Genomic DNA, 15,006 nt, shown 5'->3' with positions numbered 1-15,006 from the left:
ATCTTCTAAAAACACCTTCTTAAATCGATTGAAATTCGTTAATATAGGCCTATATTGGTAGTTGCTCATGTCTCTATTTATATATAGGTTTCTAAAATATTTTTCGTTTTTATTCAACATGTTCCTTTTAAATACTGTTATTTTTGTATATAGGTCATTTATTTAAGGTGGTTGTAAATATAGCATGTTTTGCTTTGAACAGAGCTAAGGTCACGAGTTCAGGTTGGGCAAGTCTCGACTTGTAGCAAGGGAGAATCCCTTTTTGTTTGTGCGGGCCGGTACCAGTCACGAGTTGTTTAGTCAGCCGGGGTCAAAAGTTCAAGGTCGGTGAAGCGAGCAAAAGCGACCAGAGAGAGCAACGAGTGGAGCGAGTATTACCGAGCGGCTCGTGTGAGTGAAAGGGGGTTTTTGCTTAAAAATGTAAATACCTTAAGGTATTTTTAGAGCCAGATTTTGGGGTCGATGAGGTACCCAGGGAAAATTGTTAAAATCTGAAATTCCAGATTTTTAGGGGATTCCCCCGATTTTTTGAGTCGATGTACTACCCAGTAGTTTTTGCTAAAAACGGTGAAAAAGGGCGTGTGCTCCAGAACTGTCCTATCCCTACTACTCCGTGTACATATATGACATCGTGCATGGACAGGGTTTTCCCGTAACGTTTTTCTCACTTGCCAGCCGGACCAGCAGTGATGGCTTTTATATTACTAGTCCATGAGCAGAATTTTCATTACATGTACATCATTGTCCAATCCAGCAAGCGCCGTGTACATATATGACATCGTGCATGGACAGGGTTTTCCCGTAACGTTTTTCTCACTTGCCAGCCGGACCAGCAGTGATGGCTTTTATATTACTAGTCCATAAGCAGAATTTTCACTAGTCCGCGTCTTCCCCCAAATTTCAACATTCATTTTGACTTTTCTGCTCCAACATCATGCATTACAGTGTGCACTCGGTGCTGACTGTTGTTTAATTGTCGTTGAGTAATCATAAATGGCCAGGGGAATTATGAATTTCCAGAGTATAACTCTACTCAAGCAAATTAAATATAAATCACAGATATGCCAGAAAATTGAAATAAATATTTCTGTGAGGTGACATAATTTGTGGGGAGTCGTTTTGCTGAAGTCCCTACAATGTTCTCATTCAGCTACAGGCCATGATGTAGTGTATGAACTACCTGGCCGGGATTACGTGTACGTTGCAAGGATGCGAACATTGTGATTGGGGCTGTCTTTCTCACCATGAATAGCCTGAAATTTCATCCAATGCCAGTTAACGTCCTCTCCCACGGACACCAATGAAACCTTTAGTGAGGTTGTGTCGTGTTGCACCTCAGGCCGATCAAGCAACATATATGTAACCTCAAATTAAATTTGTGAACACAAAAAAGACATACATTTTATATATCCAACTAATCAAGTTCTGGGAAGTACACGTAACTTGTACTTCCTGCGACATCATTTTTCTATGTGCAGCCACGTAGAGTTTTTTTTGTGTGTACAGTGAATTGCACAAAGCTATTTTAATGCATGGACTGGTTGCCGCGTTGCCATCACACCTTTTTGGCAGTAGCAGGGCGCAGCGGGAACCAGCAGAAACCTCATGAGGCAATATTGCGTGCGTGTTTTCGAAACCGTGATAGCGAAATGCGAAGGGAAGTTGTGAAAACCACAAAACTTTCTTTCCACATGTTGTGAATTTAAAGCAGGTGTTTTGTGAAGACAGGATCCTGTCTTTCCTAGGAAAGACAGGATTGATTTTTCCTTTTTTGAGCTGTGAGAAGAGATAGATACACGTACGATGGCTCAAATTTGCCGGATGCAACTGAAAAGGTGATAAGCACATTTTGCTTATGTAGAACCATAGAGGAAGGACACAAGTTTTTTTTTCAGCCCTAAAAAGTGACACGATTCATAAAATTCCACGAAACTTGGTGTTAGATGTCACAACACCCCCCCTTGACCACATACCAGAAGACATATGAATATTTCCAACTTTTGTGGGCAAAAGGCACATTGAGTGGTGGAGTTACCACACCGAATTATGGAATTGCCAAAAGACTGTGAAAATGTATACAAAGTGGTGAAAATAACAAAGCCGACAATGTAGCATCAGAGCGAGCGAGGATAGCAACGTACATGTACAGTACATCATTGTCCAATCCAGCAAGCGCCGTGTACATATATGACATCGTGCATGGACAGGGTTTTCCCGTAACGTTTTTCTCACTTGCCAGCCGGACCAGCAGTGATGGCTTTTACTAGTCCATAAGCAGAATTTTCACTAGTCCGCGTCTTCCCCCAAATTTCAACATTCTTTTTGGCTTTTCTGCTCCAACATCATGCATAACAGTGTGCACTCGGTGCTGACTGTTGTTTAATTGTCGATGAGTAATCATAAATGGCCATGGGAATTATGAATTTCCAGAGTATAACTCTACTCAAGCAAATTAAATATAAATCACAGATATGCCAGAAAATTGAAATAAGTGTTTCTGTGAGGTGACATAATTTGTGGGGAGTCGTTTTTCTGAAGTCCCTACAATGTTCTCATTCAGCTACAGCTATAATGTAGTGTCTGAACAACCTGGCCGGGATTACATGTACATTGCAAGGATGCGAACATTGTGATTGGGGTGTTCAGTGCACATTTACACCTGTCTCCACCACAGTAAGAAGACAGGTAATGGTACTTGTTATGAGGGATTCAGATAATGGGTCCGTAAAGCATTTAAAGGATTAGCCCCACCGCAAAGTTAATGAGGAAGGCCCCCTAGATGGGCTCACTGCATTTTCACGGTGTTTTCACCATATGAACTGCCATGAAGTTGCAGTAAAAAAACAATTTCACAGTGAAACTCCAAATTAACTGCAAATTCATGGTGCTGAAATCCATAGTGTTATCACACTCCGACCCGTCTGAGTATACTACTCACACAGGCTCATAGAAGGTGGGAATAATTTTTTGGTCACTCTCTACGTTGTCTGATGTACTGAACATGTGTTCATTGTACTTTGTCATCCGTTCGCTGGATTTTAGATCAGCAAAAAAATGTCTGGCAGTTCGATGATTGAGTAAAATTCGTAATGACGTGACATGTTTCATGACTATTTGATTTTGAGGATCAGAGCCTGAGCGTGTCTGCTTCAGCACTAGCCGTGTTATTACCCCTTCGCTTGCCAATGCCTATATATGAAGCTATTAAGATACGAGGAGAGGACCCCTCCCCGCTTTGCGTTGGTCATTGTTTCACTGGAATCTGAGGAATTCTTTTCAGACATCTCAAGGGGGGGGGTGTTAGGTAACAATAGTCTAGAGTGTGTATTGCGATTAGACATGTTGGGAGGGGAACCCCTTCGTTCTCATTTCTAATTGCTGGATATATTTGCCGCTCCCGAACATTGCAAGCTCGAGGGCCGATGAAAAAAGGGACCAGGAACCAGTCTAGGATGGAAGCTGCCAGACAGACGTACTAGGTCGACGCACTTTCGCAAGGTGGACTCAGAGACTAGCGAATGAAATTGTAAACCGCCTGCGGGAAATCATCACTCTTTTCATCCACGGTGAGTAAAATCACTGTAAATAGGACACTGATACTGTGCAGGAATACCCTGGGTTTCATGTTCACTTCGTACTATCTGAGTCAGGTATGGCCAAGCGAAGACTTTCTCGTTAACTTCACTGGAATGTAACACACGCACGTTGATGACATGGTGAATTGCAGTGTGGTAGGCATAGGCGGTTTGGCAGTCACGCGTCATGATTATACATAATGTGCATGGCGGCCAATAACCAGGATGAGGAAATTGGGAGGGTTATTACTGAAAAAGAGGTCACGAATATTGGTGATGCAGTGATCATTGTTGTGCGTGTTGAGTGAGAATGGATTTAGTCCGGCCATGGAGTGGCAGAGGGATCGAAGTATATGCTGCTATGCATGATGCTCAGGACCCATAAAAATACGTACTGTAGGCCTACATGTTCATTCTAATTCTACGTGGCCTCTATCAAGTCTACCCCGTGGAACGTAGGGACAAGCGTACTGCTATGCTTTCTCCTACATGATGCCGAGTGCTCTCTATCCAGGTGAGCATGTCCATGTATATGTGTAGTTACAGGTACATGTGCATGCTGAGGCCAATCTATACCCATCACCGGATAGTACCCTTGGCCAGAGTGTAACTGCAGATGAGAATGTCTGAACCCTGTCTCAGGAGGGCTCTCTTCATTTCACCACTACTGGTACATGGTCTAAGCTTTTTCTGATGACATTTCTCATTTGTGCTAAACCATCCATCTGTACTTTTGCCAGTATAATTCACTAATTACCTGAGGATAGAGGTAAACAGAGTTTGATTATTGTAGAATCTAATATAAAGGTTTGATTTCAGGCGATTATTTGGGCCAGATTTTCATGACCTGATAATCATTACTGTGTGCAAAAGCATGTATAGTTCACTGTTATTAAAATGACCTTGACCTCACATTTTAAAGGGTTATTAGAGTTATTCCTGATTCATATTTTCGATCTTTGAAGGTATCTTATTCTCACTTACTTGTCCAATTAGTTTTTGTATTTTCTAAAGATTAGTTTTGCTTTCCTTTGTTGCAGTTTTTACGTGTCTGTTTGTGATCTGCCAGTGATATCTGCTAGTGAGTGTCAGTGATGATGTAATCTGTGGGAAATTCGTGTCCTACATAATCCGTGAACCTTTGAACCTCAGTGATTCTGTGAATCTAATAGCCAGAATAAATCAAGTGAGCAGACAATGGAACAAAGTGTTCAAAGAGAGTTAACATTACTGAGTTATTGATTGGACAATTCTGCATGAGACACACTTTGTGAAATGAATACGATCTGCAACTGCTACACAGAGCGTTGGGCTCGTTGGGTTGGTGGGAAGATTTGTTAAGCCAAACTCCAAAATTTCTTACTCTGCATTAGAACTGCGCGCTATCGTCAAACTTCCGTGTGCTGTCCTTTACTTTCTGCACTCATTCACACAACTTAGAGCGAGTACAAAAAGGCGTTTTACACGCTATTGTCTAGGCTTTCCCAGAAGAGCTCACCATATTAACAGTTGAATCAACTACAGGTATTCCAAACAGGTGCATGTCATCGAAGCATGTTTTTTTAAACAACAGGTCCAAATATCTTTTACAGTGTAGTTGTTCCCGTCATCAAATATTTGTACAGGTTTCAATTGCTGGTAGAGAATTTTATTGTTTTGACCGTAAAGGCAAAGGAACACTGATTATTTAGTTACATTTTAGCGAGAATCAACGCTGCTTAGGCTTATCACTCGTTCTACAAATTTAGAAAAATTACCTTTCCGGGTGGAATTCTTCGCTCGTCACCCAGCACTCAAATAGGGCGCTGGGAAGGGCTGGTCGCTTTGCTCTGTGATTGGCTACATTGTGACCACCTGTGACCGCGAGGTTACCGTTTCCTGTTCGCGAAGCGTTATTTTAATTTTTGGGTTCACCAATGGCAATGCTTTGAAACGGGCAAAGTGTCGGCTGTATGATAAAAACATGGCCTTGATACAATAACAGTGGGGTAATTTATCTTCTCACGAAGTATCGTTGAGCACGTGTCTTTGGCGGTATATTTTAAATCATTGTTTATCCTGATTAATTGTGGATAAACGACTGAAGTGTAGTGAGCATGTTTTCAGCAGTGAGGAAGAAAGGAAAAAAATCGAATTGATAACAGCCGCTTGTGTAACACATTGAGCGAGCTCGCACGCCTTGCAGAAATCTACCCACAATGCTCTGCGCGTCGTTAGCTGTGACCCTGTGTGATGTACAGGGTGTCCAATCCAAGATAAAACCCTGAGGAAAGCGGTTAATACAAATATGTACAAAAACCGGCTTAGGCCATTTTGATGATTTTGATATGTGTATGCATGGCAGAACGGTGGTCTGGTCACGACAGGCTGAACGGTTGTACTCTAAATTTTAATAGAGCCTTCATGAAAGTGCCAGGTCACGCAGCGAGCTTCCGGAACCTTCATGCGGTCCACCTGTGGGGATTTTACTAGGGGCCGTCCTCGTTCGGTAAATTTTGAACGAATGACTCCTAACTGAAACCACCCTTATGAAACACCTATGTTGGAATTTTAACTTTTGTTTTCCTAAAGTAATGGAAAAGTCACCTGGAGATGGGTAAAAAAGAATTTCATTAACGACCTTTTACTTCCCGCGGAATTGTACCTACAATGTAGGTATCCTTGTTCGTGCACATTTGTTTTCATTCTCTGTGCCTACGTGAAAACGAGATTGTACAACGTTGCAAAGATTTACCTACGTACATTTGAAGGAGATTCTACTGAGTTGACATGACGCACTTCTTGTTAGCAAATGTTAGTTAAAATATTTGAGTTTTTCGTAAAAGTAGATTACTACTTTAAGTTTATTACCTTATAAATTAAAAAAAGTGTGTAAAATTGTAAAATATTTTGATCTGTTTTTATCTTGAAATTTCAAACCATAAATTTTCATCTTCACATCAGTACGAGGCTGCCGCGTTGCACGGTTTTTCGTGTATTTTAGATTCCTGGAAGTGATGGATAAACTTTTGGCAGGATCTTTCTCTTAAACGTCAGGTAATTGTTCTGTTTCTGTAAATTAATATACTAGCAAATACTTTCCAAAGCCCTTTTTCCGAGTTGGGTTTTTAATTAAAGAAGTAACTGAAGGAAAAAAATTATAAATTCTAAGGTTTCTGCACGTTATTTTTTCTATTCAAGGGTTCCGGCAGCGCGCCGTGAGGAGTCCTTTCAGACTCTAAGACAGTTCTTGCTTTGTGTAGTATATGTTTGGCATTTATGCCGTGAGTACATAAAGGCCTCTGTAGCTGGGTGCATTCCACTAAATTGGTAGATTTCTACGCGCTAGCTCATTAATATTATGTGATCCGAATGAAGTTTTAGAGTAAGAGGTGCCTAAATAGGGAGCGGTCATAGAGATATTTTTGTTTATCACGAATTTGGTACGTCTGGCGTCCAACTCGTTGTATTTCGTTCACAAAAACCTCCCACCTGTGGGCCTATTTTGCACGCGGATGGCTACATTGAGAGCTGCATGAGCGCAAATTTTACTACTATTTAGGGGGTGTTTTCGGCGAAGAGGGAATAAACAAATTCCTGTGGCTAAACCTAGTGGAAACGAAAAGCGAACGTCTGGCCATAATTGTGAATTTAAAAAAAGCAGGAGCCCAAGCTTTCATTTCCTTGAGAGTCAGTCACCAGGCAGCGCTGTTTCTTTCAGAATTTTGCACTGTTTTTAGGGGCGCGTATGCAACCATATTTGTTTAATAGTCTCATGCTCCTATATGCCGTATTTTACGTGCAAATAGACCAAATTATCTGTACAAAATTCAAGCCGTGGACAGCAGTCGTACATGTATGACATGTTCGCTCGTGTACGCATGGAATGCGGGTGGTTCGATGTGTGCAGCGCGGTGATTCGGTATGTAGTTTTCTCTGCACCTGTGGTTTAACGTTACGAGAATGAGTATGCCCTGAGACTTATCTAGCCTGGTAATGACTTTGTAACATATAATGTACGGAGCCAGAGGGTTCATGTTTTATGGTAATTAATGTGGAGCGTGCCAAATTTAGCGAGCGTGGCCAAGATATCTGACATGTTTGGTTGTTCGTATAATCAAATTCAGTTTGTAATCTACCGTAACAATGTTTGTGGGGGCTGGAGTGACATGTTAAGGACATGTATAAATCTTATAGTGGACGTGTTGAAGTGTTTTGGGTTCCCACAGTGTTTCTATAAATGATTTGTAATTGCACGGTAAGGCTTAAACTGATAGGGGGGCTCTCTTGGTGAGATGGTCGGTATGAAACGACCGACCCACCGGTCGTTAATGTCTGTAGTTGTTTGGGGAGATGCCTTCCATTGACATGTTCAACCTGAGCTTCTATCAGGACCCACTCTCTAAATTCCAAAGAGTGAAAATTCACTCTATTTGAGTAAAAATTCAATCCCTCCGATTGAAATTAAGGACCAGACAAATTGGAGTGAAATTTCTTCACTCCAAAAGATTGAAATTTCACTCGAGCTTCCACTGCAAGGGGCTATTTCATGCTTTTTCAGTCTAGATTCAGAGTGATTTTCACTCTAAAACGTCTTGTCCCTAATTTCACTCTTTCCTATTTAGAGAGCAGACTATTTAGGTCAGTTCAAAATACATTTAATGTTATTCGGTTTCTTATATAGGAATTTGGCGCCTGGCTGATTTTGTTTTATTGTATGAAATTTGTTTTGCATTTGGTGCACTTTAGATTTTTCAAACAATTCCTCGATAAATCGCACATTCTGCAAGTCTGTTCAAGCATTACTTGCACGCTGCAAACAGGAAAACATTTGGATTTTAGCACGACAGTATATGTATGATGCCCATTGTATCATTACATCAATTTTACATCAATCTGTCACGGCTCCTGTCTAATGATTAAGTAATACAAGTCGTGGACATGTCGCTGAACAGTATAGATTGCCCGATATTTGCACAAAAGAGCCAACTGATATTTAACATTTTATAGTTAAGTATTTTGTATAATTTTGTTACTATTTTTCCCTTCGCCCTGGTTTCGTTTAGTGTGATATATGAAACTACATGACTCTTCAATGAATTGACCTTATCCGCATGTCGACCGTATGGAATGCGGACTCTTCAAGTGTACAAGAGGTTGTCACGAAAAGGCGATTTCCATTTTGCAAGTTTACTGACAAAAATTGTCGACTCGCCGCGATTTGCATTGAACGATGTCAACAGATAAACTGAGGAAATGTATTATTGATCGGGGCATTTCATGCCTGACAGTGATGTGATCTGCGAAAAGCCTCCACATGGTGAGCTTTGTCGTTTGGGTGCTTCCAATTAACTTCCAATTAACACGGACTCGCTCTTGTTTTCAGACAAATTTCATTTATGATTATAGGTTGTCTACAACATGAATCTAGATTGACTAGAATCCTAAATTTAACAGTTTTGAAAATAGGAGAGTGTCCCGATCAATTTAAGTTGATATGCCCCAAAATGATAAAGCGCACCATGTGAAGGGTTTTGCGGATCACATCACATTTGTATCCCTTCAGATGCCTTAAATGTATATTTTGCACTGTTCAAATGCGTTTTGGGAAACTTTTTTCCAGCCGATCATCATGACTCCGATCAGTCAGCCCGGTGTGATCACGCAGCAGTCTGGCCAGCCACTGAGAACTAGCCCAAGCTCCAACACGCCCTATAAGAGGGTTCCTGGACTGACAGGATTATCAGTAGTCCATATCGTGCTGGGAAGTCTGACTACCCTCTTGGGGATCGTTGCCATAGTGCTCCGCTGCAGTTTTTCGTATGCCGGATGGGGAATCTGGAGTGGACTTGTGGTGAGTTACGGCGATTGAGTTTTTCGTGTGTAAGTTGAAGTTGAGAGTGGGGTTGGAAATCAGTCGATGTTGCTGACAGGGGATCTCCGTCACTCAGGTCAATATTGAGCCCTCTGCACTGCAGAAAGTTGGTGTTGCGAGTATTTCTCGAGCAATTCCTCGCTATGGTTTTGATAATACGACTTTGTAAGAAACTACATGTACATCACTGTACGCTTTGTGACATATTTGGACACATAATACATCAATTATATTACCTAGTATTGAAATAATTTGGTTAGAAATGGGATTGATTGGCATACGTGTATTTTGAATATGACCCATTTTTATTTCTGATTGTTCATTTTTTGCTTTTCTTGCGCCGCTGTAGATTGTCATAATACATTGTACATGTGTATTGTCTTATATATTCTTTTAGTTATCATTGAGGCTCTCCTTAATAGACATTTTCCCAAATGTTTTTGTGTTATTATTTGGAAAGAAAGCTTCAATTTTCTGAAAATAAATCACGCAAAGTTTTTCCTTTTATTCACGGAATCATTCATATTACTGTCCGGAAAAGCGACAGAACAAATAAAACATTCTTTTAAAATAAATCCGTGAATGTACAGATTTGTATTTCCTGACAGTTCTTATTTTGATATAAATAAAATTTCGTAAAGAATCAAAAGACGTATTGATAATGATTATGTTTCTCCGTGTTAACGGAAAACTATGAAACAGAAGAAAGTTGCTATAACTTTGCTGGATTTTAAGAATTTTTAGCTTATAAACTATTTCACAGACAGGCTGAATATTCTTTGTGGTGGCGTCGTTAGATGAAATATTTTGTTCCAATTTGGTCTGTTTGTCTCAATAGTTTTTCCTCTTGACTGGAATTCTGGGTGTGGGTGCTGTGTATCGAAAGAACAACAAATGCATGGTAAGATATAATTGTTTCCATTCCAGCAAATAGCATTTTGAATCTTTTGAAGATTATAGCTCTTACGAAAGTGTTGCTGCTTGCTAGACTATCTGCCTTGGCCAGAAACAACCCGTCATTGGTTGAAAAGAGCCATGTTGGTAGGGAGTGCTCATTTTGTTGGCAGCGACGCGACCGTAATGCTTGCTTTTCATATAGTCGTTTGCGAACAAGCGAAGTTGTTCCCACCGAAGGAGCCTCCGTTGCAAGGAAGTTGCTTACTTCTTTACTTTGGGCAAGGATGTTTTCGTGTGTATAGCTACGTTTTGGGCTCTTTGCCAGTTGATCCGAGACCTTAATTGCTCATTATGAGTACAATAGCATAAAATATTGTTTTGATCCTTTTCTCTTAAGTTACCCACCCTGAATCCTCGTCGCTGCTTTATTGTAACGATACTTGCCAGTAAGAACATATAAACATATACCTAGACCTATAGACGGTCGTTGCTCACCTTTATTAGAAGCGCTACATTATTGTTATTCAGGGATTACAAGACAGCCCCAGACACCTTGCGCTGGTAGATTGCCAGCGGGTATCGACTGAAAGAAGTACTGTATAATGACTTGGAATGCAGTCACTGTTACTTGACTTGGCATCAATACCCCTTCGGCCGAATAAATATAATGATTTGTCATTTTTATTTTCGTTCCAGGTCATTGCAGTGATGGTGATGTCCATACTCACAGCAGTGGCAGCTTGCCAGTTGCTGATTGTCTCTGCCATCGCGATCGCTAATGAACTCAGTTACTATTGTATACTTGATCCCAGGCAGTCGCATGATCTGTCGTGTATTGTTAGACCGGTAAATGGGCATGATTTTCTAGTCACCTATCGAGATTGGGGACCATGTCCCACCAATTTCAGATTAATTTGCGTTTTCCCACACACCCAGACGTGTCATGGGGTGTCTTCTAGAGGTATTCCCCAAATCCTACTCTTTCGTCTGGTTAAAACCCCGGAAAAAACTCATTTTGTATTGCCCTGAACACTTTTAACCTGAATTTAGACCAATTTCGGTACTATTCTTCTCTAAATTAGGAAAAATATCCAAATGCAAAAAACCTCTAGAACTGCTTTTTGGAGAGCGGAAACTCTTCTGTTAACTTGGGGCAAGTCAATCGCGTACGTCGTCTTCACTACTTTCCTGATGTGCACTTCGTTTGCTTTTAATATTTCTTTAAATAGTTTGCCTGCCCACAGTGTTGACATCTCTTGAGTGCACTGGACCACCTAGCTTGTCAGGGTCGTCCTCTGATCCTTGGCTGGTTCTGTATTTATTCTGGGGTGTTGGGCGAGCAATTCGCAACAGACGATATGTCATAATGCAATTAAAGGGTTTGGGGTTTGGTTTGGGTTTCTGTTTCGGTTTGACTGCTTCTTTTGCTTTCACCTGAATCGATCTCCGTTGTGGATTGAACAGGCACCCCGACAAGCTGTTGATTCGCTGTTGGCCATACTCGGCCTGGCTGAGATGGTTATCAGCATCGTGACTGCCTCTATGTCCTGCTATGGCGTCTGCTCCTGCTGCAACTCCTACACCCCAGTTACGGTATGTGGTCTTCAAAGCTTTCCTAGTGAAACCAATAAATGTCCACTAGGCTTGTCAATTTTTTCATGAATTCCCAAGCGTTTCCAAAATCCTAAAATGAACTTTAAGCCAATAATGTGCATATTTTTATGGCAACGAGGCCGATCAGCTCGTCTATAACGAACCATCCTGCAATTGGCTAACCAATCGCGCCAAACACCAGACCTTTAGATTTTATTGCTCACAGTTTTTGATTTTGGAATACTCCTCTTTTAAATTTATAGGTGCAGTACGTGCCTCAACCAGCCAATGCACAGTTTGTATCCATGACAACCATGCAACAGCAGGTTCCGGGCATCCGGTTTGCTGGGATGAATGCACCGCAGCAATTCCAGCAACAGCCAATGCAGATGCCTGCTGCCGCTAGAGGTAGGTGTCATCCAGGCCCATCCAGTACATGCACTCTAGTGCAGAGGTGACCGCACAAGGTCAATGCAACGGTGCCACGTTATGAACCAGAAGCACCAACTTCTTCATAGCAGACTGACAAAGACTCTGTGATATTGAGACAAAAATCAACTGTCAGAGGACCATCCAATTTTTTTTAGGCTATGGACTTCAGCGGAGGACTCAACACGGACTCGAGTCGACTTTTCATGTGGCTTAGTACTTGGTAAGACGCTGCACACGCGTCCTAGGTGAAACATTTACTCAATTTTGAGGTCTCCTTGATCTTACCATCATTCTACTATTGATTTTAAGTTCCCGTAACAACCACTTCAGGACCGGACTCAGACTTTGCTAGGACTCGACTATTGGGACTCAGACTTAAGCTGGACTTGGGACAAAAGCGGGCTCGAACTTTGCTTAGAATCGAGGCTTTGTGGAATCAGCTCGGAAAAGGAAGGATTGGTGTCAGCTATACATCACTTGTTAATATTTAGCCGTTTTGCACCAAGCCCCAATTTCCACGGGATGCATGTGTAATACGGGACACTGTTGGGACATTTATGTGCTGTTTCATTTCTAAGAAATGTGTGTCTGGACACCAGACTTCAAACAAGTATGTAAATTTAGCGTCGATTAAATCAATAGATCTTTGGGAATATCAGAACTTCACAACAAATTTCCCCTGTGGACGTTATGGGCTATGTATTGGAAGGATGCTTGTTCATGAAGTTTGTTATTGAAGTATAACTACAAAACTGTAAAAAAAAAGGTGTCTTTGTTCAAACTGCAAGTCTTTTCACTTTAACATAATAGGATTTGGAATGTATTGAAACATTTTTGGACATAGGACGCCCCCCGGGGAGATTTTCTGAAAAGAATACAGCATGAAATGCTTGCAGAAGCCGCCAATTTCCTTGCGGATGTTTTGTGGACATAAAAAAGCAAGGTAGTGGAGAGTTGATAGATGGGTCCCACCCACGTCATCGTAAGCATTGAATGCGGAACTAATGCCAGTTAAGTGTCATACACAAAACGGTGACTGCTCTGTCGAAAAGTAACTCTGAAGTTAGCCTGCGTTTTGATGGTAGAGAGAGAAAAGGTCAGTCCACTCACAGGCCACGATGGTTCTTTGGAGGTTTATTTTTGCCAATTACTTAATACCTCGGAACTCCCGCTTGTCTGCACTTTATAACTAAAATAGTCAAGATTAGCTTTCTCCTCGTTTCCTTCAAACTGAGATGATCGTCTGAACTCTTCCAAAGCATCGCGACAGGAGGACAAGCTTTTAGCGAACTCATGTATTTCTGCGCTTTGTTTATATAAACACAAGTAAACTAATAAGGAGCCTACTGTGAATTAAAGCCACATGAAAGTGACTCAGTTGCATTAAAAAAAACAAAATTGCCACACATTATGGAATCACCACAGAAACAATACAAAAATCAAGAGGTTTGGGTTTATTTTCTTGCGGCGCACGGAAACCATTCACAAGGCAGTGCGGGGAATCTTGCAGAGGTAACCTACCGTATTAGAGAAGCGAACTGGATGATCATATTAAAGAGGGAATGTATCATCACCAAATCCCCACAGCTATTTTAAACAAGTGAATGAAGTTTGATTAGATTTATCCTGTTCTTTTGAATCATGACAGGAACCTCGGCTGGTCCGCTGTATGCGACCAATTACAATGTGGCCCCTACACAGCAAGTTGCTAACTTCCCCCAAGGAAATACTTACGCTCCCCAACCCGTTCGAGGTCCTGCTGTTCAAGCGCCGCAGCCTGTGAATGTCACTCCTCAGCCGGCCGGCGTCGCTCCCCGGCAGGTGGTTGTCACTATGCCGGGCCAGGCCCCACCGACTGGGTCCGTCGGAGCTGGGATGCAGACGGCCGAAGGACAGCTGGCATTTTCTAATCAGACAGGCGTTGTCGAAACCGGAGGAAGTGAGCATTTCCATCACGATGACAAGGAAGGTCTTCTTGAAACTTCTTAAATCGCTGTCAAACAATAAATGGTCTCTGCTACCCTAGGTTTTAGTCGTCTTGCGTCGAATTTGTACCGAAGCGAAAACCCTCTGAAGTTATATGGTCAAGTCAGCTACAACAATGAAACAATTACATGTAATAGTTTTATGTTACATGCGTAGAAACTGTTTGAAAAGGGTTAAAAACCAATTTTTCCCAATCAAATCATTGTACGTATAAATAATTTTGTTTATGGTCCTGTTCTTTCTAATCTCTGTAGCGGTAATAGCACTGCACGGACATTTCTTTGATTGTGGCACCTATATCTCTTTAGCAGGGTTTTAGACTGAGAGCTGGGTAAATTTTCATTATCAATTTAAGCACAAAAGCTTTGATGGTGCCATGTCATTGCATGTTGTGGGATCATGCTAGAATGACATTTCTTAAGTTCCCATTGGTCGGATGTGGGTCACATGACCTCCTTACAAATTCAAAATATTTGAGTTTACTTAACATCTGATGCACAAGTGCCGTTTTAGGATAAAAATGTTGTGATTGACCCATGGATGCTCAAAATATCACTTAAGAAAACATGAAAGTCGGACAAAGGTAATTAAGAACGATTAATTAGCAGGAAATTAGCGGTTTAATTAACATTTTGAGCAGAAGCATCATTCATACGTCAAATTACTGAC

General features: G+C 41.3%; 1 protein-coding gene across 4 annotated transcripts; it reads left to right on the top strand.

Moving 5' to 3' along the window:
• The first annotated feature begins 3,425 nt into the window (after window positions 1–3,425).
• LOC110984658 (uncharacterized) lies at window positions 3,426–15,000 on the top strand. Of its 4 annotated transcripts, none has more exons than XM_022245048.2 (7): window positions 3,426–3,566; window positions 9,178–9,408; window positions 10,268–10,330; window positions 11,023–11,172; window positions 11,791–11,919; window positions 12,183–12,327; window positions 14,000–15,000. In XM_022245048.2, the coding sequence occupies exons 2-7, from the start codon at window positions 9,187–9,189 to the stop codon at window positions 14,338–14,340; spliced, it is 1,050 nt and encodes a 349-aa protein (XP_022100740.2). In that variant the 5' UTR covers window positions 3,426–3,566; window positions 9,178–9,186; the 3' UTR covers window positions 14,341–15,000. The 4 variants fall into 4 exon arrangements, with proteins under 4 accessions (XP_022100740.2, XP_022100739.2, XP_022100743.2 ...); XM_022245047.2 differs by lacking the exon at window positions 3,426–3,566 and adding an exon at window positions 3,609–3,650; XM_022245051.2 differs by lacking the exon at window positions 3,426–3,566 and adding an exon at window positions 3,885–4,089.
• Window positions 15,001–15,006: the final 6 nt, after the last annotated feature.

This window comes from Acanthaster planci, linkage group LG15 (assembly GCF_054643075.1).
Source record: "Acanthaster planci isolate LZ-2023a linkage group LG15, COTS_SCS, whole genome shotgun sequence".
NCBI lineage: Eukaryota > Metazoa > Echinodermata > Asteroidea > Valvatida > Acanthasteridae > Acanthaster > Acanthaster planci.
This window is presented reverse-complemented; position numbering and strand designations above follow the sequence as displayed.